The 26,818-nt window shown below is 48.3% G+C and overlaps 1 protein-coding gene and 1 non-coding gene across 2 annotated transcripts; both read right to left on the minus strand.

Annotated features, from left to right (window-relative positions):
* Positions 1-2,658: 2,658 nt before the first annotated feature.
* LOC118882128 lies at positions 2,659-2,834 on the minus strand. The gene has a single exon (XR_005016682.1). It is a non-coding gene; the product is annotated as a small nucleolar RNA U109 (small nucleolar RNA).
* Positions 2,835-5,445: 2,611 nt separating this feature from the next.
* Positions 5,446-25,230, minus strand: FAM83D (family with sequence similarity 83 member D). The gene is made up of 4 exons (XM_036827545.1): positions 24,734-25,230; positions 13,378-13,545; positions 9,296-9,420; positions 5,446-6,890 (listed from the first exon to the last, which is right to left on the minus strand). Exons 1-4 carry the CDS (start codon positions 25,208-25,210, stop codon positions 5,915-5,917), a joined length of 1,746 nt encoding a protein of 581 aa, XP_036683440.1. The 5' UTR covers positions 25,211-25,230; the 3' UTR covers positions 5,446-5,914.
* Positions 25,231-26,818: the final 1,588 nt, after the last annotated feature.

Raw genomic sequence — 26,818 nt, forward strand, 5'->3', positions numbered from 1 at the left:
CTGCTGACCCAGGTGTCACATAGTAACTAGATGGCCATGTCAACTCATGTCACATCCTCTCAGCATCAAGACTCTTTCCAAAAATTCCCGGCAAAAGTATCTGGCTGGTCACATATCTATCCCTGAATCAATCACTAGGGCCAGGGAATATGGCGTATTGACTAGCTTAAACCTGGGTCATACACTCCTCCCCAAATCAGGTGTGCTCAGCTTCCAGAACCACATGGACTGAGAGCTGGAAACAGAATGGTTCCTCAGAGGGATTTCTGAGAGTGAGATTATCAGAGGTCGAATGAATGAAGCAAAAATAATAGGTAGCCATCCATGTACTCACGTACAGTAAATCCCCTACATACGAACCTTCAAGTTGCAAACTTTCAAAGATGCGAACATGTGTTCACATATCCAATCTTAAGTTAGTTCACGTGTCTGGCATACATTGTCAAGTGCATGCATCCTCTACAAGTGGTTGTGCTTTTGTGTACTTTACAGTACTGTTGCTGTGCAACACGAGGAGCTTACTAATGAAGACCTGATGGAATTGGAAGCCCAGAGAAAAAGACGAAGAGAGACAAGAGGAAGAAGTAACTGAAGAACTGAAGAGATTCACGACGCAGGAAATGGCAAGGGTATTTTCTTTATTTGAGGAGGCACTGTTAGTTTTTGAGGCACAGGACCTGAACATAGAACAGTACACAAAGGTTGCAGCAGCTGTTCAGAATGCAATACAGTGCTACCGTGTCATCAATGACAAGAAAAAAAGAGCTACTACCCAGACATCACTGGATCGTTTTTTCAAGAGGGTAGATAGAATTGAATCCAGCAAGGACCAGAACCTGAGCCATCAACGTCAGGCGTGAGTGAAATTGCAGCTTGCCCTCCGTCTCCTATTGCTGACGATCCTTCAGCTCTACCATCTCCCACCTCCTCTCCCTCCAGTCAGTAACTCTTCTTGCCTGTTCACTCAATTCCAGCCCAGCCCCTGTATGCCAGCTGTTGTACTGTACTACCGTACTTTTCAAGGTACTGTACTGTAAGATTAAAAATGGTTTTATTTTTTTTTTATGTATTATTTCTGTGAAAAATATTATAAACCTATTACAGTACTGTACTATATAGCCGATTGTGATAGTTGGGTACCTAGGCTAACTCTGTTGGACTTACAAATTGGACTTACGAACGCGCTCTAGGAATGGAACTCGTTCGTATGTAGGGGACTTACTCTTAACACTAGAACACTTGGCTTCCTAAGAAAAATCCTAACTGCCCTTGGGTCTCCTCCATGAAGCCAGATCAGAGAGAGCTAGCTATCCCCCAGCCTGAAAAGAGGTAGTTCTTTGCAGAATTGCCTTTCCTGAATTGTACTACACGGGGATTTTCCACTGCATCTAAGGTGTAGCCCTCGGCAACTTGTACCATATGTAAACCTGTCTGGTTTGTTCACTTGCATACAAATGATCGGGTTCACACAAGTATTAGCAGAAGCAAAAGTGTTTACTCAGCTCCAAGGATTTGGGTACAGAGGTGTGGAGAATCCACTAGAAGAGACTCAGCTAAATACTAGGGAAGTCTCTGTGATGTTGGCTTGAGGAATTTTGCTCATCTATGGAACTGGACAAGTTGGGGAGGGCAAGGTCTGCCAGGTGCTTTCTAGATAGGATGACTGTATGCTTTCTTTATTGTTCAAATTGGGATGCTTCGGAGAGTGAAAGCGGGGAGTTCACGGGCATAAACTGGAACTCTGCCAGGCAAACTGGGGTATATTTCCAGGTCGTGTGGCACCAGGGAACCTAGAATAACAATGCCTCTGTGAACATACTCAACATAAGGTACGTATTCCATGCTCACGGAATACATCTGAATACATTCAACTCCTTTATAGCTTTAGACAACTGCCCTTGTGGGGTCTGGTGTTTGGGCACACCCCAGAACATCTGTCATTGTGTTTATTATCTGAACACTTCATAGTATCAATTTTATGAGAATCCTTGTGAGAAATTCTTACCTGATCTTAGAATTGTTCTTCCTGTACCTGGAGTTACTTTAATCTTATGGACACTGTGGATGGTGGATCTGACCAGTTTTCTCTTTCTGCCTTGGCTACTGAGAAGCTTAAGTGTGTGGCCTGCCCAAAGTGAGTGTGTCGGTCATGGTGGCATGCACTGATAGCCTCCTTCCTGATTCTTTTTTTCATCCCCGCCCTCTGGTTTCTTTCACGTTAACTTTTCACTTACATGATCTTGTACCTTAGGTTTTCTTGTTAGTTGCTTGAAGTCCCGTAAGTAGAAAACAGATACTCCCCAACCCAACGGCCCACAGAGGTGGGGTGGCCATCTCTTCAGCTGACTCCTTCAGTTTTTCAAGCATGTCGACCCTGCCATCTGATTGGGTTGAACTTCAAACTGTATGGCTCTCTAATTCAAACTCATCAGGGAGAAAATCATGAGACAGCAGAGTCTGAACACTGACTATTTGATGATACCGAGAAATTTTTATCAAAGTTGTTTAGGTGTGATGGAGGTATTGTGGTTATGTTTTTTTATCTTTCAGACATATATACTGAAATCTTTACAGCCAAGTCTGTAATGGCCAAGTCTGACATTAAACAGATATGGACATATAATTCTCTCCCAGGGAGGGGCAACACATTTTTTTTTTAAATGTAGGAGAAATACACTACTACTCAACTTCTACTGTAAGGCTGGCAGCCCTGAGAACTCCTTTTTTAATGTAGCATGTTATGCTGGAGCCCTGAGAACTCCTTTTTTAATGTAGCGTGTTATGGATGTATTCCTGCTTCCAAAGGAATGAGGAGCAGACATTTCCACATGCAAGACAGTAACATATTTTTGAACCAAACAGTCTGCCATACTCACCCTCCCCTCCCCTGGAAGTAGGGCCAATAAGTCAACATTTTAAACAAGTACCCCAGCTGACTCTGATGTAGGTGGTCCTCAGATCTCACCTTGAGAAATTCCACCCTATAATGATATTCTTTCCACACTCAAGAGCCAGAAAAGCTTTGCTTACTCTGAGAAACCAGGCCATTTTCTTAGGATTCCATATACCTCTTTTTCTTATTTCTAATCGCTGGCAACACTTTCAGAAAATAATGGCTTTGCATCCTATTCCACAAAAAGAGGGCTCTGTTGTCAAGTCAGTTTGTAATAGGCCATATACCTGGCGTCCTCTTGAGAAAGCCACCGTGATAATTACCTCATTCCAAAGTCTGAGTAGTCCCGCAACAAAGAATCCTGTTTAAATTTATTTGATCCATTTCCCAAACTGAACGCAGAGACTTTTTCATGAATGCCTATTAAAAGCTCCACAGAAGCCAAAAAAAGGAACGAAATTGAGTCATTTGTTGAGACGTGGATGGATCTAGAGACTGTCATACAGAGTGAAGTAAGTCAGAAAGAGAAAAACAAATATCGTATATTAACGCATGTATGTGGAACCTAGAAAAATGGTACAGGTGAACCGGTTTGCAGGGCAGAAGTTGAGACACAGATGTAGAGAACAAACGTATGGACACCAAGGGGGGAAAACCGCGGTGGGGTGGGGATGGTGGTGTGCTGAATTGGGCGATTGGGATTGACATGTATACACTGATGTGTATAAAACTGATGACTGATTAAAAAAAAAAAAAAAGCTCCACACAGCACACTGAGTTGAAATTTCAGACGTACCTATATTTGTTAATGAGCTTAAGTTTTAATGTTTTCAATTCACCATTGCATTAACTGCCATCCCTCAAGGTACACCCAGGAATCTCCTGGCGGTCCAGTGGTTACAACTCCACGCTTTCACTGTCGAGGGTGCAGGTTCAATCCCTAGTCGGGGAACTAAGATCCTACAAGCCACGTGTCATGGCCAAAAAAAGTTTTTTAATTTAAAAAAAGGTACGCCCTCTAATGCCTCCATACTCCCTGTAGAGAAATAGTCACATCACAGAGCATTGAACTCAGAATCTGAAAACCTGTGCGTAAATGCTTGTGTCACCATTTACCAATCATGTGACCTTGAATATGCAACTTAATCTGAGCTTCAGTTCCTTCACCTGAAAACTGAGAATAACAGCTGTCCAATCACTGCATTGATGAGAGGGTCACAGATAGCACATAGGAAATTATCTAAAACTGTAAATGGTTTCAAATAACAATATGTTTATTTGAGGCTTGGGCCAGAATTGTTTACAACCAGACAGGAACCAGTTGTCCTGCCTGCCTCCCAGTCCAAATTATGGCACTAACCCAGCAAATAACCTGGTGACTGGAAGGGAATCCTGGTGCACACATGGAAACCCACAGGCGGGCTAAGGATCTGGATGCATTAGCACGTGTCTATGTGGCAGACAACACCCTCCCCTATTACAATCTCTTCTACTCCAGTCAAATCAGAAGAAGGAGGAAGCCATCACCTCTCTTCCTTTCATCTGCACACACAAAGGAGACTAAACAAAAACAGGATTCCATAGGCATACCAATCCTGATTAGCAGGGTGTAGAAACCAGTCACATTGCCTGCCACTGGACTAGGAATCTGGGATAATTGTCAGTGCCCTCTTTCGCCCCTACTCCAGGATATTAGATTGCTAAATCATGGTCAATACACCCATCTGATGAAATTAGGCTCATGGGGCCACTACAGTTAATATCAGGGTGAATCCAGGAATGAACACTGAGGCCTCCTCTGGCAGAGAAGAACAGAACTAAGGTCCTTGTCTAAATAGCTCAAGCTTCTTCTTTGAAAAAGACAAGCTAGAGCACGTGAAGAAACCTGCGATTTCTGGCAAGTTTCCTCATTCAAACTATAGAGCTAGTGACATCAATATTCATATCGCTAAGGAAGGTATGACCCTGACGCTTGTTTTCTGTTATCTCTTATTTATTTATTTATTTATTTATTTAAAATTTATGGCTGTGTTGGGTCTTCGTTGCTGTGAGCGGGCTTTCTCTAGTTGCAGTGAGAGGGGGCTACTCTTCGTTGTGGTGCGCGGGCTTCTCATTGTCGTGGTTTCTCTTGTTGCGGAGCATGGGCTCTAGGCGCACAGGCTTCAGTAGTTGCGGCATGTGGGCTCAGAAGCTGTGGCTTGCGGGCTCTAGACCACAGGCTCACTAGTAGTGGCACATGGACTTAGTTGCTCCACGGCATGTGGGATCTTCCCGGACCAGGGCTCGAACCCACGTCCCCTGCATTGGCAGGCAGATTCCTAAACACTGCACCGCCAGGGAAGCCCCCATCTAACTTTTAAATGGATATTTTCTCTTTTATAATTTGGATCGTCTACTTCTACACCCCAAGACTATTTAAAAAAAAACAAACAAAAACTGCACAAATAGATATTAGGTGCATTTACTTGTAACACACTCCTACAGTTAAACAGAAAAGTGCCAGAGAAAAGAAAAAAACAAAAAAACGGACATGAGCAACCACCAAACAAGAGTTGTTTACATCTGTTTAATGCTAAGAACACAGATATCCTAAAGAAGAGATAAACACTTAAGAAACAGAGTTTTGAGTTTTTTCCTAAACAGGATTTTGATCATGAAAACTAGCGTTCCAAACCTGAAAAACAATAGGGCATACAAACCTAGAAAAATGCAACACATATTTTATCTCTTATCTGAATTACCTGAGAACCCTGAAACATTCTCTCGAAGAGAGATCAGTATTAAAATCGTGCAAAGAAACTGTACCGATAGTGTTGAAACCATAAAACCAAGACCTGGCTTATACATGATAAGAACAAAATAAAAATAAAGCATGTAAAATAATGTGCGGTTTACAGAATTCAAAGAAAATCAGGGTGAAAGAAAGGCAATTAGGACAGGAGACATTCTATAAAGCGGGAAGCTCCGACGATGTCTACTGCAAGCCTGGGTGAAGCCAGGCGCCCTGAACGTGTGGAGCAGTCACTGATAGGAGGGATAAAGCGTGATTTCTCTAACAGCCAGCAAATTAGCTGATGATCTGGCAAAACTTCCAGAATTAAAACTGAGGTAGTTTTCAGTAAGGAACGTTCTCCTGGAAAGCATGGCCAGCACGTGGTTGAGCCGGGACCTGATTCCGGCAAAGTGAAACTGCCGCTCTTTATTCAACTTTCTGAATGAGTCCCCAGAGCACAGATCCAAGTGGGGGGTGCTCCAGTACTTGGGGTGTCCAGGTGTGACATCATTGGCTCTGAGGGAAGTCTGGGAGCCAGTGGAACTGGCCACAGAGCCTTGGGAGGACAGAGAGGCAGAAGACCTCAAACTGGAGGATCGCGACACAGACACCTTTGATACTGCTGACCCCTCTTTAGCCTGGGTTCCCAGAAAGGAGAGAACATTCTCGTCCATGTCAGTCTGGGTGGTGGCTGACGCGGTCTGGACCGCGGTTTGGGAGCTCACCACCCTGGTAGCAACTGCAGTCTGGGTGCCAGTGCACGCCGTGGCCATGCTGGCCTGTGTCCCCACGTCACTCATGCTCACGGCGGGCGTCTCCTCTCCTGGCTCCGTCTGAGTGGTGGCGTCGGTCGCCCTCCCGCCCTCCGGCCTGTCTCTGCGGCTGCTGAAGCCGTCCTCCTCACTGATGGTGGAGGCCTCGGAGTCCTCGCGCCCGGCCTCTGCCTGGCCCTCCTCACAGCCCGGCTCGGCCTTCCTGGGGGTGCTCGAGAGCCTGGCCAGCCGTAGCCGCAGCAGGTTGCCCAACGTGAGCTCCTTGCACAGTGGTTTCTGGTTGATGAGATGGTCAAACCTACCGCTGATCCGGAAGCTGGACAGGAGTTTGGAGCTGATGGGCTTTGACTGTGCGTACAGGATTCGGAACTCCAGGTCAAAATGTTCAACCACTTGGCCGGACAGAATGACCAGGTTGCTGCTGTTTAATTTGCCGTCCGTCCACGTAAAACTTGAGGATTAAAAACAAACAAACAGAAGCAGGTAAGGATGAGCGATCTTCATTTACTTATTGTCAACCTGAATATAAAGCCCAGATATCCTGAGACATAAGTCACAACTCTGGTGACAGCACACCTGCCATGTAGTGTGACTGCAAGTTGCCTTAACACAGTACATAACCTAGGAATGCGTTAACACAAGAGTAAAAAGGCCACTGTTCAACCAACAGGCTAAAATTTACACTCCTCAGCCTCAGAGTTGCTAAAAACTAGAAAGGGTTCCTAAAGCACTTAGGCCAGCGCCCTTACTGTGAGAAGCGAGGAAGGTGCCTAGCGACGTCACAGGGGGAAGCTAGTGGCAGAGCCTAGACTGGGCCCCGGTCCCTCCTCCACGCTGCCGTTTTCACAAAGGGAGACAGGACTGTCATTCTAACGACACTGTTGCTCAGTGCACATTTAGAGCTGACAAGTGGCCGTGCGCCCCTGCCTGTCCAGCGTACCTCCTCCTTCCCATGGTAACAGAGCCCTGCCCCCTCCCAGCCCAGACAGCTTCATGTATGCACCCTCTCCAGTCACAACAGAGGTGGGCAGGTGAGCCAGGCCAGCTGGAGTATCCTATCCCCTGGGATGCGGGGACCTATGCAGCGTGGGCATGTGAGCTAGCGAGAGCCAGGGAATTTTGCCAGGACTGATACCAGTGCAGAGAGAAAAAGTCTCCCTCTTTGAGAAACAGCTACTAAAAGGCCACGTGAGGAAGCCTGGATCTTTGCCTGCAAATGGAGAGCCTGACAGAGCAAAAAGATCAACTAGAGAAAAGCAGAACCAGGAGACAGTGTTCTGATGAATGCATGGCCCCTACGTCAAGGTGAGCTGAAAACAAACGGTACCTTTCTACACTTTCAAGTTATGTGAGCCAGTAAATTCCGTTTTGCATACAGTAGTTTGAGTTAGCTTTCTGCACTTGAAGTCACCGCACTGATACAGAAATTCGTATCAGGAGTAGGGTGTTTTACGTAAGAAATCATAAAACATAGTAGCAACTCTGTCTCTTGCAACCGAGAACCTAGGCTAATGCAAATTCACCTTGACAGCTGCCTTCAGAGCCTGAGAAGAAAGAAACCCTCAGTGAAATCATGTAAACAGGACACCTAACACCAGGATTTTAAAATGTCCTCAACAAATAGAAGCCATCCTCATCCTCATCCTCAATGGTAGCATATTTCATTTGTAGGGGGTAATTTTTATATTTTATATTTTAGAACAGCCAAAAAACCATTTGGAGCTAAGTTTGGGTAATACAGATAAATCTTACTTTGGGTGAAAATCTAGTTTCCTCCTGTTATTTCCAAACACCTTATGAAAGAAAGTCTCCAAGAAGAGTTCAAATTTTGTTCCAAGCAATGACAGTACTGTTTGAAAAGAAAGACACCAAGAGTTCCTTGATCTGCTGGCCTTACCTTGCACAAGCCTTTGCACACCCACCTTTACGCAGGGCTGACACATAGTTATCACTCAGGGATGCATGCTTCTTCAAAAATACGTTTTTCTATCCTTCTTTTTTTGGGGGGCGGGGGGGCCGTGCAGCATGCAGGATCTTAGCTCCCCAACCAGGGATCAAACCCATGATCCCTGCAGGGGAAGTGCGGAGTCTTAACCACTGGACCGCCAGGGAAGTCCCCGTTTTTCTTTTTTAAACTGTAGAGACACACTTCACGTATAACATCAGAGTCTAACACAGAGGTGGCAAAACACACCACCATCAGAGAGACCTAAGTAAAAATGGTGTATCTTAACCTCTGGAGATCGGTGTTTACCACCCTTTATCTCCACCCTCCATTCAACTTCCCTGCTCTCTACCCTCAGATGCCGTGCCAACGTGAGACTTCAAAGGTGGAGCCAGAAGCATGGATCGGTACTTTCTAGACTAAAGCACCAAATCACAAGGTTTGAAGGAAGGTGAAGGATTAAAGTAAGGGGGCAGCTTCAGCTGTGCCCTCCGCACTGAGGCTGATTGATGCCTGCAACTGCCCTTCCCTTCAAGTGGGCAGGGACGAGGGGGGTCAAAGGCCCCAAGGAACAGGAGTTGAGACTGTTCCTGTCTCTCTTAAGCCCCAATTCATCCACTGAAGCCCTGGCTGAGCCTTGAATCTAGGACTCCCTCACTGTTGGGTCTCCAGGCAAGTTTCAACCTCTGTACTTTAGGTTTGTGGACCACGAGGCAGGGGAGGGGATCCCAGCCCGACCACCTTCCAGAGGAGGAGGCTTTGATTAATAGGCTCACACACACAGATGCACACATAGCAAAAGGCTTGCCCATAGAGGCTCATACTGAGAGGAAAAAGCAGCTTTTACCTTTATATAGCACACTTCCTCTAAAAAGTTCAGATTAATAAGCATGGACGAGTCAGAAACTCACCTGTAGGAGCCTGTAGCCACACGAATGCCATCAATCAGTGTGAACTTTTCATGAACCTTCCCAACAATTTTAGTTCCTGACCTCGCATAGTAAATATTTCCTGTAATCGTCCGAACTGTCATCAGCTATTGGTGGGGGAAGTGGGAGAAGGAGAAATGAATGATCCAGTGAGCACATGATAAAAGAAGCCTTAGTTTACAATTTCCAAACAGACAAGCTTACTAGCAGATCAGCGGTTCACGGTTACCATTCGGTAACAACACCCACAGCACACAAGCCAGATGATTCTCAGGACTCAAGTAATGCTACTTCACATTTAGTTCATCTTCTTGCATGCTTTTTTATGCATGCATACTTATTTTTGAGACCTTCGGTTCATGTGGACACATGCTCTAGAAGATTCACTTTTTGGAGACACTGAACAATAGAATCCAAGAAATGACTTTGAAACAAAATGTGGGGGGATAAAATCATCAAAGAAAACATGCCAGTGATAGATAACATTTTAACAAGGGTTTAAAGAAGCTAAGCTGATGTTTCTCCTCCTCTTTAGTTTAATAGCATTGCTAATAAATAATAGCCCAGGACTCCCCTGTGGCGCAGTGGTTAAGAATCCGCCTGTCAATGCAGGGGACACGGGTTCGAGCCCTGGTCCGGGAAGATCCCACATGCTGCGGAGCAACTAAGCCCATGCACCACAACTACTGAGCCCCCGTGCCACAACTACTGAAGCCCGCACACCTAGAGCCAGAGCTCTGCAACAAGAGAAGCCACCGCAGCGAGAAGCCCGTGCACCACAACGAAGAGTAGCCCCTGCTCGACACAACTAGAGGAAGCCTGCGTGCAGCAACGAAGACCCAACACAGCCATAAATAAATTAATTAATTAATTTTTTTAAAAAGTAATGATTAAACACTATAGCAAGACATAACAACATCCAAAGAAGTGAAAACCTACATCTACACAAAAACCTGTACACAAATATTCATAGCAACTTTATTCACAACAGTAAAAAACTGGAAACTACCCTAATGTCCTTCAATGGGTGAATGGTTAAACAAACTATGGTTCAACCATACCATATGATACAGTTCAGCAATAAAAAGGAACAATCTATTGATACACACAACAATTTGGACAGATCTCAAGGGCATGAAAAAAAGCCAGGCTCAAAAGGTCACACACTGTATAATTCCATTTATATAACATTCTCTAAATGACAAAATTACAGAGATGGGGAACAAATTAGTGGTTGCCAGGGGTGAAAGATGCAGGGGAGGGCACGGAGAGGGGAGTGAATGTGACTATAAAGATGCAGCATGAGGGAGATCTTTGTGGTGATTGAACAGCTCTGTATTCTGCTGGCAGTGGTGGGTACACATATGTATACATGTGATAAAATGGCACAAAACAATAGACACACATGGTACCCATGTCAATTTCCAGGTTCTGATATTATGCTGTAAGTTACATAAGGTGTAACTATTGGGGGAAACTGGGTGAAGGATACATGGAAACCTCTATGTACTATCTTTGCAACTTCTGTGAATCTATCATTACTTCTAAATAAAAACAAAAGACAAAACAAAAAAATTAGGGCATAGTATAACATTGTTTCTGCGATATTCTTACCAAAATGCATAATATGAATTTAACCATGGGGAAACATCAGATAAACCCAAATTCTACAGAAAACTGGCTAGTATTCTTCAAAAGCGTCAAGACTCTAAAAGACAAAGAAAGAGAGGAACAGCTCCAAATGAGAGGAAGCTAAGGAGAAATGACAACTAAATGCAAGATATGGTCCCAGATTGGATCCTAGATAAGAAAACCAGCATTCATGGAATGATGAGTGAAATTTATCATGTCTACAGAGTAGAGGATAGTACTATATCAAGTTTATTTCCTGATTTTGAAATTTATACTGAGGTTTGTAAGATGTAAACATTTAGAAAATTTGGGCAAAGAGTATTCAGGGATGCCTTATATCATTTTTCTATCTCCTTTGTAAATCAAATTATTTCAAAATGAAAATTAAAACAGACAACAAAACCTAGAAACTTCCATAGAGGTGCACATGGAGCTGGCAGGGGAGGGCTTCCCGGACGATCCCTGAGCAGAGCTTCAAAGGGCAAAGGGTCAACATACAATAACAAGCATAAAGAATATCACTGTGGGCAGATTTCAGTGTGGTTTTGTGCATCTTTTCCTTTGGAACTTATCTGAATGCTACGTAGGCCTCTGTGATTGTGGTCAAAGCGCTTTTTTTTTTTTAATTTTAAAAAATTTTTATTTTACATTGGAGTATAGTTGATTTACAATCAAAGTGCTTTTGAGTGCCTGCACACAAACGTGTGACCAAGCTCCTGCAGGCAGGACACCCAACATTCTGGACCAGCCGCAGCACCAGGGCAGAAGAAGTCACCCCCACTTCTTCTGGTGAGGGGCAGATTCACCAGCACACACAGGCCCTGGTGAGAGAAGCCACCATGGCAAAGAGGTGCTTCCCGAGGAAGAAGTTAAGACGTGATAAACATGGGTGAGGCCAAAAAGACAGATCTCCTTTTGACCCTTCCTAGAGGATCCAGACACCCACGAAGGCAGCAACCAAGTCAGCAGGCAACTGAGTCAGCAAATACTCCTAGATTTCTGCCGAGTGGATGAATGAGAGCCAGTCACTCGATCAAAGCCGTGGCCAGGCGATTCCGTGATGTTCCTGCTGCTTACACACAGCCTCAATTACAGCAAGAGCACCTTGAAATTAAACATCGACACCTTCAATTTCTTCACCAGGCTCTGCGGCAGAGCAGGCATGGACTGAACATCTGGTTAGATGACCATGCGCTTTCCAAGCCTGACTTGCATTTCCCTTGGGTCCACCTGACACATTTTTAAATTGACTGTCAGGTCACAGGGCTGACTGTTTCATTCCGTCTCCAAGCTCCAAGCCTTACCTCCATCATGGATTTGCTTTGAAGCACTCGTGACAAGTTAGTAGCTACCTAATTAAACCCAATCCTGTTTCCTCTTGAGGGAGAACAACCAACAAGAGCTCTCAAGAGAAGTTAAACAGTCAAAATTGTGTAAACCAAATGGCTTGATAATAACAAGGTGGTAAAAGTTCACGTCCCCTACGCGGTAGCCTATAGAACCAAAGTCCAACCTCTTCATTCACTTTGCTCACTGCTTTGTTTCCAGTACCTGGAACAATGAGTAGCTCAGAGTAGGTACTCACATAGGTGAGAAACTAAGTTGATGAATTAAGGTGATGAACCAAGTTGATGAATTGTTCCGAAGCTCTTAAGTTGCTTAATTTTGAAAAAGTGAATGCGGTAATAAATGACTATTTTTCTTGCCTCTTTCTACTGAAGAGAACAAGCTTGCTAAGTTACATAACCTTACATTTAAATACTTAAGCTCAAATTACTTTCATGCTCAGAGCAAAGGACATAAGTCTAATTTTATAATAATGAGAAACGAGAGGCAGCATGTGACAGTGATTTAAGAACACTGGGGCTGCAGGCAGGCCGACAGATGGGGAAACTCCATCCCACTACTTTCGAGGTGTAGACACTGGGCTCTTGGTGTCACCACTTCCCAATATGAAACACAGGCTTAACGCCGCTCACCTGATGGGGCTGCTGTGAGGATTTAAGTTGCGTAACACTGTCAAGAGCCTAGGACGGCGCCAAGGACCCAGCAGGACTCAGTAAACAGTGGTCCTTACGGTTAAAATTGGAGCCAACGAGTGCTGCAGTCAAAAGCAGCAGCTTCACATGTATAAAGTGATGTGTATAAAATTGATGACTGATAAAAAAAAAAAAAAAAAAAGCAGCAGCTTCCAAGGCAGCCTCTTGCCATCAACAGACAAGCTCCCCATTAAGAGGCATCGTGACGTGAGGGAGAGGCCAAGGTTTGAACCTGACTCTGTCTTTCTTTCCTGTGAGGCTTCAGGCGAACAACTTTTCTCACGGCCTCAGGTCCCTCCCTTACAACGGGGAGACCACCACCAATGGGGAGATCACGGATGCTCAGTCATTATTTGCTGACTGTGGTGAAACTAGAAACAGTGTAACACAAACCTTTTCCTCTTCAGGATGAACTTTCATATCCATGCACATATCCAAAAACTGAGAGAGCAGAGCCTGGTCCAGAAGAATGTAGACAGCAACTCCCTGTTTCCGACAGATTTCCTGCAGGTCTCGGAAGATGTCGATGTCCGTGAAAACATCCATAACCACTGCAATCACCTAGGGCGTGGGGCAGAGAGAAGAGCCAGTGGTCAACCCACAAGGACACCACCTTACAGCTCGTTGTCTGGACTCTGGACCCCGTCTCAGAGCTGGGAAAGGACCCCTGTCCTACAATACCCTTCCTTCCTTCTCCTTCTGCGGTATCAGTTTTCCTCTCACCGTGGACTCTCATCCGTCTCCAAAGACGCTCAGGCCACTGTATGCTACAAATCTGGACTTGACCCAGCCACTCGCCTCCACACTGCAAATTTCTCAAAACTATAGATTCATCCACTACTTTGACCTCCTATGAACTTGTTCCATTCAACTCTCTTCCTTTACTAAAACCCCCGTCTCACAAGCTCAGCTCAGACCAGCAAGATATCTAGGTTCTGCGGCTAACCCACCATCATTTTAGACACGTGACTTGTTGTCTATGTCTGTAAAACAGGTATGTAAAAACTTAGAGTCTCTCTGAGGCCCACCTTCTGGGTAGACCAGTCTCCAAGTCTGATTTTATTGTCTGATTTTGGATCATAATATGATTTTCTATTATAATCTAGAAAGGGCCACCTCATCCACCACCAACTCATGGCTTGAAACTGATTGAACCAGGCGAGTCGATTCTCCCACCTCCTGCCTCTGTCGCTGCACATCACCTCTTCATGACGTCTGCTCCCTCCACCTGTCAGAATCGAACCAAATGGCTTCCAGAGCGCCAGCCCCTCCTCTGTAAAAGGTGGTCTCTGAAGTTCTCTGGTGTCTGTCCGCGGCGCAAGCCCGCAACAAGAGCACAGAAGTATGTCCTAAGGATGCTGCCCTGCACCTTGGACCAGTCCTTTCTGCTCCCCAACGACCCGGCTCCATTTGTGCCTCCTAATCAATTTTCCCCGCTCAGCACACACTACAGTTAAGGGCCACCTCAGCCACGTGGCCTTGGGCAGATTACAGCTGCTTCGAAAGTCTGTTTCCTTCGCTGCAAAACAGATGTGTCGTGAGCATTAAATGACTATGCTACATCAAGTGCCCAGTACAAGAGATCCCTCTGGTATCTGTTCATTGATTCACTTGACCAGTCCAGAGCTTAAGCCGTCCAGACAGTTCAGCGCAGGGAAACATCTCCCAGCTCCTGGCTTTCCTGCTTAAAGAAAGGCCGCTCCAGCAGCAAAGCCTCTAATCACACCCTCTGCAGGTTTGAAAGCATGGCCATCAGCTAATTCCTGGCAGGTCTGCGGGGGAACCAAAACATGCAGGTCTCGTACAAGCCCCTGCATCGGGTCAGAGCCAGGGCTGTCACCTTAGGAAACGGCTCCCCAAAGCCAAGGTTTGGAGCTCTTCTGCAGGCTGGAGCTGCAATGTACTGCCCTCCTCGGAACCTCATCAGTAAAAATATGAGTCTCTTCCAATCACATTAACTCCTTTCCTGAACGTTAAGGTGACTGACTTACAGGTCTGTGAGAGCAGAGGCCCCTCAACGGGACTGATTCATCTCTGTGGGCCCAGAGGACTCAGGCCAGTACCCGAGAGTCACTACCCCTTAAGTATTTGGGTATCAAAGAAGTGCAGAGGGGCTTCCCTGGTGGCGCAGTGGTTAAGAATCCGCCTGCCAGTGCAGGGGACACGGCTTCGAGCCCTGGGCCGGGAAGATCCCACATGCCGCGGAGCACCTGGGCCCGTGCGCCACAACTACTGAGGCTGTGCTCTAGAGACCGCGAGCCACAACTACCGAACCCGCATGCCACAGCTACTGAGGTCCGCGCACCTAGAGCCCGTGCTCCACAAGAGAAGCCACTGCAATGAGAAGCCCGCGCACTGCAACGAAGAGTAGCCCCTGCTCGCCACAACTAGAGAAAGCCTGTGTGCAGCAACAAAGACCCAACGCAGCCCCCCAAAATAAATCAATAAATAAATTTATTTTAAATTTATTTTAAAAAAAGAAGTGCAGAGACAAAGAGACGATTTTACTGTCCATCTCTAACACCTCAGAGTCTTGTCCACCAGGAGGAGGGACACAGAAATGCCAGCTCCCAGGAAGTCATTGCTGTGAGGGAGTCTGGGAAAGACAATTTATCTCTCTGGTTCCCTTTCTCCAATGTTGCCAAAGCCCCAGCTGTGAGCTATTCTTGGCAAAGGGTACAGCTAAACCCCACTGGAGACAGTGATTTAGAAAATAAAAAGTGTTCCTTCTAAATTGGTGGCATCTTCAGAAGTTTATATCCTCCAATGCATTTTTATACATCCTACTTGGAGATGTATCTATCCCACTAATTCAGGCCAAACAACTTACTGGCTAAAAGGCAGAAAGGCGTGGGCACAGATCCCAGCTCTGTGGCTTACTGCTGTGTGACTCTGGGCAAGTTGCTTAATCTCTCTGAGTCTCAGTTTCCTCCTCTGGAAGATACGGATAATATCATTTAGCATCTACATCAGAGGGCTGTTGTGAGGATTAAATGAGACAAAGCATGGAAAGGGCTTGGCTCAGGCATGAAATAGGTGTTCAAATGCAGCCAGCACCTCAGAGTCTACTGTGGACTGAACCCTGTGCTAGGTAGAAAGATGGCTATAAAGGATTTGACATGCACCTGACTTACCCACAAAGAGAGGACACGGGCTGCAGGGAAGGAAAATGATACGTACTGTAACAGGCAAGGAAATCAGGGGAACACTTTGGGGTAGGGAGAGACAGTAAAGCATCTCTCTTGCAGGCGTAGACCCAACACAGGCCCTCAAATGTTTACCAAAGGAGAGAAAAGGAGGATTCCTGGAGGAGATGGCCTTTGAGTTGAATCACAAATCAGGACGATTTGGACAGGGGAGAAGCAAAGGGGAGGGCATCCGGCAGGAAGCCACATGATGGCAGAGGAAGATGTAGGAAATGATGGGGTACGTCCCAGTCTGGCTGGAACGCAGAGTATGCAAGAGAGGGAGCGACAGGACGTGACTGAGAGACAGGTGAGTGTGCAGGACGCCAACCAAGGTGTCAGGATCATACAGGCCACGGAGGGGAGGAGGTTTAGGATGAGTGATGAGTTCAGTGATGAACCCAACAGGACAGAAGAAGCTGATGCTGGAAGTGTTGGTTGGAGATGTGGCCCCCCTCCTGCAACACAGGGCCACATACCTAAGTACCTGAAACACAGCAGGCACTTAGGTAGCTTTTTAGGTTCAGCAAATGTTTAGGAGGACTAAAGACTGAAAGAATAAAAATCAGCGATAGAGGTTTCGACGGTGGGCCAGGCGGGAAGCCGTGAGGGTCACAGAGAAGGGAAAGGGGCCCGTGGGAGAGGTAAGCAATGTTCTCCCTGGGCTGAGGGAGGAGAGATGGGGGTGGAGGGAGGCTGATTCAGGTCCACACAAACAGGAAACAGAAACAGAAACAATCTTGAGAGAGAGAGAGGTTTTGAAACTGATTTGGAGGTGGCAGTAAAACCTCACAAAGGGGTTCTGAATACACACATGTGAGAATGAGAGTCGAGGCCATAAGAGAAAGTGAGAGAAAATCAATCCGGGGTCAGTCCCCGTCCTCAGGAGAGACAGGAGGTGAGCGCGACGGGGCCGATGGATGTGCACCCAGGTGCCACTGGGACAGAGCCGAGGAAGCGGGCCCAGCTGGCCGGGCTAGAGAGGGCTGGAGGGTCGCTGGAAGCAGGGCCCCAGGAGCGGGGCCCACAGCATAAGGCGCCTGCCAAACTGAATTTTGATTTATCATTTAACAAAACAATTGGGTGAACACCACTTTTGTTAGGTAGTGAGTCAGTATCTAATTTGCTGTTAGTTTCATTGTTTGGTTTTGAAGCTTCAACCTTTCCTGTGTGTTGAAAATAATTGGGTTTGAACGCCCACAGGGTACTTAGAGGGTAGACGGAGATGCTTCTCCTCTGACTCCCCCTGCACCCAACATCCCCTCCTCTTTCTAGAGCAGGACCCTTAAAAGACTTCTGGAGGAAGAACAGCCCTATGGGTGGAAGCAGTCAGCAGGAAGGCCCTCCTTCCTTCCAGACCCCATCCCCGCTCCCCCTTACTCTCTGCCCTCAGCCCCGCCCCACCCCCGCCCCCATGCAACCAAGTCTGGCGCAGCTGAACTAGACCTGGGGCTTCTCAAGTCTGTGAAGGGACAGACTCTTCTCTGAACTGAGCAATGACCTGGGCTCATTCGCTAGCCAGCTGAGTGTCTGCTTTGCAGGGCTGGCCACATCTCCTAGGTGTTGGCGTCCATGCTGCAGGCTGCTGGGCCCTAGAAGTGCACCTGGACTTGAAAGTGGTCATCACTCCCACTCCCTGAGTCATACTGCGGGATGGACAAAGGAGAGACATGTGGGCAGGCGGGCATGCCATGCCCATCAAGTGCCCACATGGTCACAGTGGGTATTGCCCTGTCCCAGCCTATGCTACAAAGAGCCTACGCGCTCTCCTAGAGCTGGAAAGCTCTGCAAGTGGTGGCTTGTGAGTGTCCGATCCAGGGTCAAAAGCCCATCTGCAACTCAGTGCACGTCGGTCCTAACATGACTCCTAAAGAGGAAACACCCAGCGGTCGGAGGCTGGATGGCTGGTCTGCCGCCAGTCCCCACGCTGTTCCTGCTCTTCTCCAGCCACATCTACAGCAGCCACTCCTGCGTCAAGTCCCATGTCATCATTGCAGGTGACAAAACCTCAGGGCTTACCTCCCTCAGTCACTCCCAACCATCCCTCGATGATTTATACCATGGGACCCGGTGATCCATGTGGTTACGGGTAGCAGTCCCTGGGGTATTCTGCACAGACCCTGTTTATGTTACTTTTCACGTAGAACTGGAATCTTTTCTGTTTGCCAGAAGCTCTAAAGAGGTATCTTGAGATTTGAAAACCCCATTAATTGTTATCTCCAATTTACTGATAAGAAAAATAAAGCATGCAGAGGTTTGGTGACTTGTTCAAGGTGACACACTTAGGCAAACGCAGGAGCTGGAATTTCAGCCCAGCTGACCCCAGAGCTACCTATTAAAAAGTGTTAGATTGGGACTTCCCTGGCAGTCCGGTGGCTAAGACTCCGTGCTTCCAATGCAGGGGGCACAGGTGCGATCCCTGGTCAGGGAACTAAGATCCCACATGCTGCACGGTGCGGCCAAAAAAGAAAAAAAAAGTATTAGATTAAACATTATCGCAAACAAATCTAACGTTCAGTCTTCAAATGATTGAAAGCTTAGACTAAATCCTGGAAGGATCAGTAGAGTATTCCATAAAGTATATGAGATTGAGCCCATCACAAAGGATGATCACTAAGAACACAAAATAACTTGCAGAGCAAACGTCAGGCAACTTGAAGTGCCCTAGGACAGCAGGCACTTCTTTCTGCGGGCGGTTTTGCTGACTAACTCTGAATTGACTAAATCGGGAAACCTTGGGAGGCAGAGATGCTACATGAACAGGCTACAGAGTTAGACCTGGACGTGGATGCAGGCTTCTCCACTTCTGATCACCGTGTACCCTCTAGCAAGTTACTTCCGTTCTGTTGGCTTCTACAACATGCAAATAATGCTACCCACCTTGTAGTGTTTGCAGTGGGTTTGGTCAAGAGAGAACACTTGACAGTTCCTGGCACACAGAAAGCCCTTATACGGCAGCTGTCTTAGTCTTAGTCCTAATTCCGCCACCGACCCTGCCTATTCATATTTTTCGCCAGTGTATCTTTGGGACAGATACACAGACATGGAATTGCTAGGTCAGTGGGTAAATACAACTGAAATTGTGCTGAGTATTGCCAGATTCCCCTCCAGAGGTTCTATCATTTGCATCCAGACTTTAAAAAAGCCAGTCGGCCTACTACTTTTCTTCCTGAGAGAACTTATCCTTTATCCATAAAGGAACCAGAGAATAATTCTGCAGCTTCTCTACTGCCCAATGGATGCCAGGTGAAAAGAATAAAGAAATGAAATGGCAGACAGAAAACAGAACAGTGGTTGCTGGGGGCTGAGAGGAGGAGGGAATGGGGAGTTATTGTTCAGTGGGAACAGAGGTTCCTCTTGGGAAGATGAACAAGTTCTGGACCTGGATGGTGGTGATGGTTGCATGTGGTGATGGTGAATGTCCTTAATCCACTGATCTGTACACTCTAAAAAAGTGCTAAATTTTGTTACATATATTTTGCCACAATTAAAAAGAAGAAAGAACTGAAATGGCGAAAGACTCCGAAATCCTTAACCTGACACACAGAACCAAAAGGAAGGGATAAAAAGCAGCCACACTTAGTCTGGCGGGCAGCATCTCACGCATCGGTGAGATTTCCTAGGACAGTGGTTCTGAACCAAGGGCAATTTTGCCCCTCAGAGGACATTTGGCAATGTCTGGGGACACTTTTTAAAATTGTAAAATATATAACATATATAATATTGCCATCTTAACAATTCCTAAGCATACAATTCAGTGGCCTTAATTACATTTGCAATGTCGTCAGCCCTCACCACTATCTGTTTCCAAAACTTTTTTATCATCCCCAACTGAAACTCTAACCGTTAAAGCAGTAACTCCTTCTTCCCCTGACCCCCTCCCCAGGGGAGACATTTTTGAACGTGATGACTATTTTTTGGCAGGGGCCAGTGCTTCTGGCATCCACTGGATGGAGGCCAGGGATACTACTCAGCATCCTACAATGCACAGGACAACCCCTCAGAACAAAGAGCGTTATCCTGTCGGAAACGTCAAGAGTGATGAGGTTGAGAAAGCCTGCCCTGGGTTGCGAATAGGAACTGATCACACTGCACAGGTTCAATTGCAACTCAGAGGAGGATTGTGCAAGATCAGGAGGGCCTTAATTTGGATACATCCATGTGCACACCGGGGGGCCTCCAACAGAATCCTCAGCTGTTACTCCTCCTAGGAGGCAGGACTCTTTGTCAACACGATGACAGCTTTTTACAAATGCTCAGGTTATCAAAAGGATGCCCAAGGGTGAGGTCATAGCAAAAATGCCCCTTTGGAACAAAAGCTCGTAGGGAATGGGCAGCTGCTAAGAGTGATGGCTCTGGAGAGTGCAGGACCTCCTAACAGGGTGAGCTTTGTCTGTGAGCTCCCATCCGGACACGAGGAATATCCCAAGAGCCTCGGCAACGGCACATCACCAAGGGAGGGCACACAGCACTTCCAGGCAAGGTCTCCACTCCCACCCGATTTGTGGGGGCCAGAGCCCAGCCCAACGCTGATTCACATGGCAACAGAGACAAAGAAATGAATGACTCATCAACAAATACAGTAGCACAGGGATAGATTCTAGAGTACGTGTGTGAGGGAGAAATCCTGTGTAGTTCAAAATTCTCCTAAGAGCAAACATCTCAGCTCTCAAGAAGTCCAGAGGGGGGAAAAAAAAAAAAAAAAGTCCAAAACAGTACTTCCTCCAGCTTTGGTGAAGCTCAACTGAGCACCAAGTCAGCTTGTACTCAGAAGCCACGCTGTACATAAACCGTGTGTTTCCAGGTGCTGTACCTCCCTCAGCGCAGCAGACCCACGCTTTGAAAGGTGCGCAGGAACTGAGCCAACGGCAGAACTGGCATGTTCACAGCCCTGGTCCCACCCGCCCTGGGACAAGTCCTTGCTGAGCAGACAGGCAGGCAAACTCACTTGCTGAATGATCAAAGGTGCACGTGAGAGGTCTCCGTTGTACCTACTGAGCACTCTTCAGTGCCAGAGGCCCTACAAGCCTAAACGGCTCCAACAGCAACATGAGTCCTGGATGAGGACCCATCCCAGAACCATCCGTTGAGGCTGCAGAGCCAGGATGAGACACCACCATTTACCAAGTGAGCCTGGCTTCTTGTGCCTGTACCCTGCCCACTCCAGTCTCCTTCCTGCCAAGGGGAGATCTAGTCCTGTCATCGTCATTTTCCTTTTTCTTCAATATGCAACATGGAAATTAAAAGTTCAGATCTTAAGAAACCCTTAAAAACCCCCCAGCTTATTGAAAACTACCAAAGCACCAACCCTCCCTCATGGCAGGGGACCCTGCGGAGTGGTGAGTGGTCGAGAGCCCGGGCTCAGGGGCCAGGCAGACGGGCTCACGCCCAGCTCTGTCCCACACTAACCGTATCTTGGGGAAGCTACTTATCGTCTCTGTGCCTGGTCTCTTAATTGTGGCCTCCTCTTAGGTTGGGGAGGGTTAACTGAGAGAGTCCAGGTAAAGGGCTTAGCACAGAAACTGATCCTTTAAAAGTGCTCAATCACACCGTCAAGCGCTTTCGCCATCTGAACACAGACGCAGAATGGCTTCTCATCTCGTCCGGAAACAGCCTGAGACCTACATCTCCACAGTCCTCTCTGTCATAGGTACTGGACTTCAAAGGATGTATTCGGAGTGACACAGCCACTCCTGTGTACACAACCCACACCTCTACCTGGCGCAGCAGCGCTGGACCAGCCACCAGATTAGCTCTCTAACACCTGTCTCCTCCATTGATCTCCGTCCACCTGGGGACAGTGACACCTCCTTATCTCCACATGGCACAAGGCAGAGCGTGGTGGCCGACAGCGGTTAAGAGATGCTGTGCCTCGGTTTGAGTCCCGGCTCTGTCATTCCCTGGCTGTGTGACCTCGGGGCAACTTAACTTCTCTATGCCTCAATTTCATCAGCCGCAAAATGGAGCTAATAATCGCACCTGCCTTAGGGTTACTTGGAACAGTGCCTGGCAGAGAAAGCATTATGTTTTGGGTTTTTGGTTTTTTTTTTTTTTTTTTTACATAAAAGAGATAGATGGTGTCTGAGACCTCGAGTTTAGCATGTCTCAAATCCCACTCATCTCCCCATCCCTACCCTCAGCCTCATTCTTCTCCTGTATTCTAATTTCGTAGCATCACCACTCACCCAAGCTAAAAAAACTCAATTCTTCCTATACCTTCTCCTTGGCCTTGCCTACTCTCCTGCCCCTTCACTCACTACCCTTCCGGTCCATCGAATGACCAAGTCCTGTCGATTCTACCTAAAATTCTTCCCCTGCCTAAGCCCCAGCACTGCCTTAGCACAGAGCCTCCTCTCATATGTAGATCCCTATGCCCCTCCTTACAACCACCTCAACACCAGTCTCACCGCTCTCTAACCCATCCTCCTTCCTGCTCTCGCCAGGATTTACTGCTCAGGAACACCAATCTGATCAGCTCCTCTCCTCCCTCTAAACCTTCAATGGCTCCCCACTGCTCCTTCCAGTAGCGTGCGAAGCCCTCGACGGTCTGGCGTCAGTCTTTCCCTTCAGCCTCCTCTCCTACCATTAAAGCCCCACATACTCTCTGCTCCAGCTGTGAGGAACTTGGCTGCCTCCAAAAATGCCAGGTGTTTTCACACTTCTGGGCCGGTCCCTGTCCTCTGGTCTGGCAAGCCCCACCCATCCTCTTGGACCCAGCTCCAAGGTCACCATCACTCCTAAAGCTTTCTTTCTTCAGCCTGCAGCAACTTCCTCACTGCTTCCCACCAGCAGACTGTCAACTCTCAAGTGCAAGCAAGGATCATGTCCTTCACCTGTGGCCCCAGCCCCTGGGGCACATTGTCCAATACACAGTAGGCTCTGAATAAGCAAGCAATCTGGCATATGGCAGAGACATTGAAAATACTCATCAGATTTAAAGGTAACATACCACCTTTCTCAGTTAAAACTGCCCAGGTTCCAAATACAGAATCTTGAACATATAAGTGTGTAGCTGGACTAGGGCACAGAGCAAGGCAGGAGGGTCTACCCAGGAATGCATTACAGAACGCCTACAAGACAAAGGTGTCTGAGCATCAGCCTTGAGCCCCTTCTAAGGCCGGCGTGAGTTGATGGACAGTCTTCCCTCTGGTCTTAGCTCCAGTGCCCCTCCACTACCACTAAAAATTGGATGTAAGCAAGAGGCTAGGGCAATTCCTCTCTCTTTCATGGAGACCCATTCATTACTTTTCTCAAGTTCAAAGTGCCCAAGTTCTCCCCCAGACGTGATTGTTGGGAATGCACACCTATCCTAAAATGGTGTCTTTTTCCATCTTTTCAATCTTCCCTCTGAACCCACAAGTGTCTGCTGCATCAAAAGGAGCCTCAGCACACCCAAAGCACCGCAGGACTGTTAACAGCCTAGCTGGGGCCCACACCTACTCCCACAAAGGCAAGGCACTAGCCTACTGTACCCCCTACCCACTGCAACCCCACCATCAGGCAAAGAGCACCCGGCGCAGGAACACTGGTAAGTCAGGGCTTGTCCCTTCTTGGCTACTTCAACTGCCTTGATGCACAGATATCATAACCACACTCAGGTACGAGCCCTACCAAGTCTTACCGTGGCCTGGGGCTTTACCTGCCATGTCTCTGGCACAGGCAGACAGTCAGGAAGCTGGGCACTGCCAGTCAGCAAGCGAGGTGGCAGTTGATCATGGCTCTGGAAAAAGGTGTCTGCTGCCACACCCTACCCGCCCCTCCCACCTTCTGGGCCGCATTCTTCCTCCCAGACCCCTAGTACCCAGCACCCTGCTGCAGTCTCATCCTGGCTGGCAGGGAGACAAAACCTCCCACTGCACCCCAATACCTTGTCACACTAAGAGTCAGACAACTGCACCAAAACCCACTGTGAAGAGAGAGATGACTTAACGCAGGGGTATCTGCATTTTCTTTTTTCCAGCCTATGGAAATGCAAACTCCCTTCCCCACCCATTCACTGAAGAAGCAACTTCCCCTCCAGGCCGGCAGGAGAGAAAAGGGTCGGGGCTCACTTTGCCACTCTGGTATGTATCTGCTTTCTACAACAAAAGACACGTGCAGGTGACTAGCAATGATAGATTCCTAATGCCCCGCAGTTGTCTCTGGGGACAGCTTTCAGGAATTTTCCGCTAGGTTATGCGCTTCTTAGGTATTGCATCTCCTAAGAAGCTCCTGAAAGTGGGATCTAGAGTTGGCTGACAGCCAGTCTGACAACTGGTTTTAACTGAAAGCTGGAACTAGCAGGATTTCTGATCACCCTCCCAGGGAATGTGAATGTTAGGAGTTGGAACTTGGGCACAATCCGCATTCTTGGGGACCGAGACTCCTCCCACTCTCCCCTGCCACGAGGAGCGGCCAGGGAGGAGATCGGGGATCCGAGGGGATACACGCAGAGTGGGGCGAGTCGGGGACCCCGGGACCACCCGGCTCGCGCTCCTAGCAGACCTCAGTTTCCCATTTTTGAAGGGAGTGTCCCGTCCGACCGGGGACCGAGGTGACCCGAGGAGCCGGGCCGCGGCGCTCACCTCTCGCGCCGAGCGGAGCTGCTGGCGCAGCGCGTCCTTGCAGCCATAGGGGCCGCGGGCGCCCGTGCCGCGGGGCTGGAAGTGCGCCTCGACGCGCGTGGCCCCGCGGTAGGCGCCCTGATAGAAGGAGGGCCAGCCGAGCTCCAGCAGCGGCGGCTCCAGGTCCGACTGCTCGGGGAAGTAGGTGCCGGAGGAGCAGTCGTGCGACGAGCCGAAGGAGTCCTCGGCCCCCGCTGCCGCGCCCTCTTCGCCGGGCCGCTCGGCCGCGCTTAGGATGGCGCGCACCTCGTCGGGGTTTAGGAAGCGGCCGAGGCGCTCGCGTCGCAGGAAGGCCGCAAAAGCGTCGGGGCCGCCCGCCACCAGCTCCTCGAGCGCCAAGCGCCGCTCCTCGCTGTACAGCTCGGCCGGGTTGGGCGGCCCGCACGGCGACAGGCAGGCTGCGGGCAGCTCGTCCAGGCCATCGGACCGCAGAGCCATGGCGGCGCTCGGACACAAGCCGACTCGGGCCGATATGGGCGTACAGGACACTTTATAGGCACCTTTGAATCTAACCGGCCCGCGCCATTGGCCGCGCCGCCCCGCCCCGGCTCTCCCATTGGCTGCCTTGTTGTAACGGCAGTGTCCGGACGCAGTGCACGCCTCTGTGACTCCGCCCCCTGACGTGCTATTGGCTGCCCCGCGGCCCGGCCCGGCCCCGCCCCGCAGCCCTGCCCCACGCAGCGCCTCCGCAGAGAAGCAGACTGCGGCCGAGACCACGTTCTTGCTCCATGGTTGCTCAGCGGAACTTTATCTTGGCGACTAAGTTCCTGTACCGAGGTAGCGTTCCTGCTCTGGTCCTGCGGGGAGCCGAGCTCATCAAGATCAACTAGAGAGCGGATGTCAGGCCTGAGTGGCCGTGGTACCCGGGGCGGTGGGGCAGGCAGGGAGCCCGAACTGAAGCCGGAGAGCCCGACCACAGCCATCCTCGCGCTCCCCCCGCCGGCCGCCCCACAGCGCGGCCCTACAAGGCCCAGGGAGGTCAGGAATGTGAACTGGGAGGAGAGGCTGGGACCTGCTCGAGGCACACTGACCCACTGACCGTGCTTCTCCGGGTCTCTCAGAGCTTGGGTGAGGCCAGCCACTCCCCAGCATTGAAATCATTCATTCATTCGTTCAAAAATACCGGTCCGTCATAATAGCCACTCCTTTGATTACACTTTCAGGTAGCTTTCTCTTCTCTCCCCTGATCGTTTTCTTTTAAGATTTTTTTTTTTTTGATGTGGACCATTTTTAAAGTCTTTATTGAATTTGTTACAATATTGCTTCTGTTTTATGTTTTGGCTTTTTGGCCGCCAGGCATGTGGGATATTAGCTCCCCAACCAGGGATCAAACCCGCACCCCCTGCATTGGAAGGCGAAGTCTTAACCACAGGACTGCCAGGGAAGTCCCTCGCCTCCTCGTTTATTTTTGTTTTTTGTTTTTTTAAATGACCCAAAGAACCAGATGCGGTAGATGTTTTTTTAAACTTTTTAAAAAAATTTATTTATTATTTATTTATTATTTATTTTTGGCTGTGTTGGGTCTTCGTTTCTGTGCGAGGGCTGTCTCTAGTTGCGGTGAGCGGGGGCTACTCTTCATCGCGGTGCGCGGGCCTCTCACTGTCGCGGCCTCTCTTTGTTGCGGAGCACAGGCTCCAGACGCGCAGGCTCAGTAGTTGTGGCTCACGGGCCTAGTTGCTCCGCGGCATGTGGGATCTTCCCAGACCAGGGCTCAAACCCATGTCCCCTGCATTGGCAGGCAGATGCTCAACCACTGTGCCACCAGGGAAGCCTGCCTCCTCGTTTTTTGCCTGGCAAAACCCCAAACCTGGTTAAACCCCACTCTCCACCTACTTTCCTCCTGCACCCAGGCCGTCATACAGTGCAGGGGAAAAGAAAGACACAATCACGCCCACCAGTTGTGCCTGAAATTCATGGTCTCAAGTGGGCCCTTAAGGTTGCCTGCTAGACTCTATTTCCCTACTTCTCTCTACCTTTTCCTCTCTCATTCTTACTCTTAGAGTTTGCTTTCTATTTCACTGAGAAAATAATAGCAGTCAGAGAAGA

This window comes from Balaenoptera musculus, chromosome 15, assembly GCF_009873245.2.
Source record: "Balaenoptera musculus isolate JJ_BM4_2016_0621 chromosome 15, mBalMus1.pri.v3, whole genome shotgun sequence".
Lineage (NCBI taxonomy): Eukaryota > Metazoa > Chordata > Mammalia > Artiodactyla > Balaenopteridae > Balaenoptera > Balaenoptera musculus.

What these genes read in the sequence shown, in the direction of transcription:
- FAM83D (XM_036827545.1), bottom strand. Translation starts at nt 25,210, where the DNA reads ATGGCTCTGCGGTCCGATGGCCTGGACGAGCTGCCCGCAGCCTGCCTG. An exon ending in AGCTCCGCTCGGCGCGAGAG is followed by an intron (nt 13,546 to 24,733) that starts GTGAGCGCCGCG and finishes CCCACGCCCTAG; the next exon opens with GTGATTGCAGTGGTTATGGA. An exon ending in GTGGCTACAGGCTCCTACAG is followed by an intron (nt 6,891 to 9,295) that starts GTGAGTTTCTGA and finishes TTAATCCTCAAG; the next exon opens with TTTTACGTGGACGGACGGCA.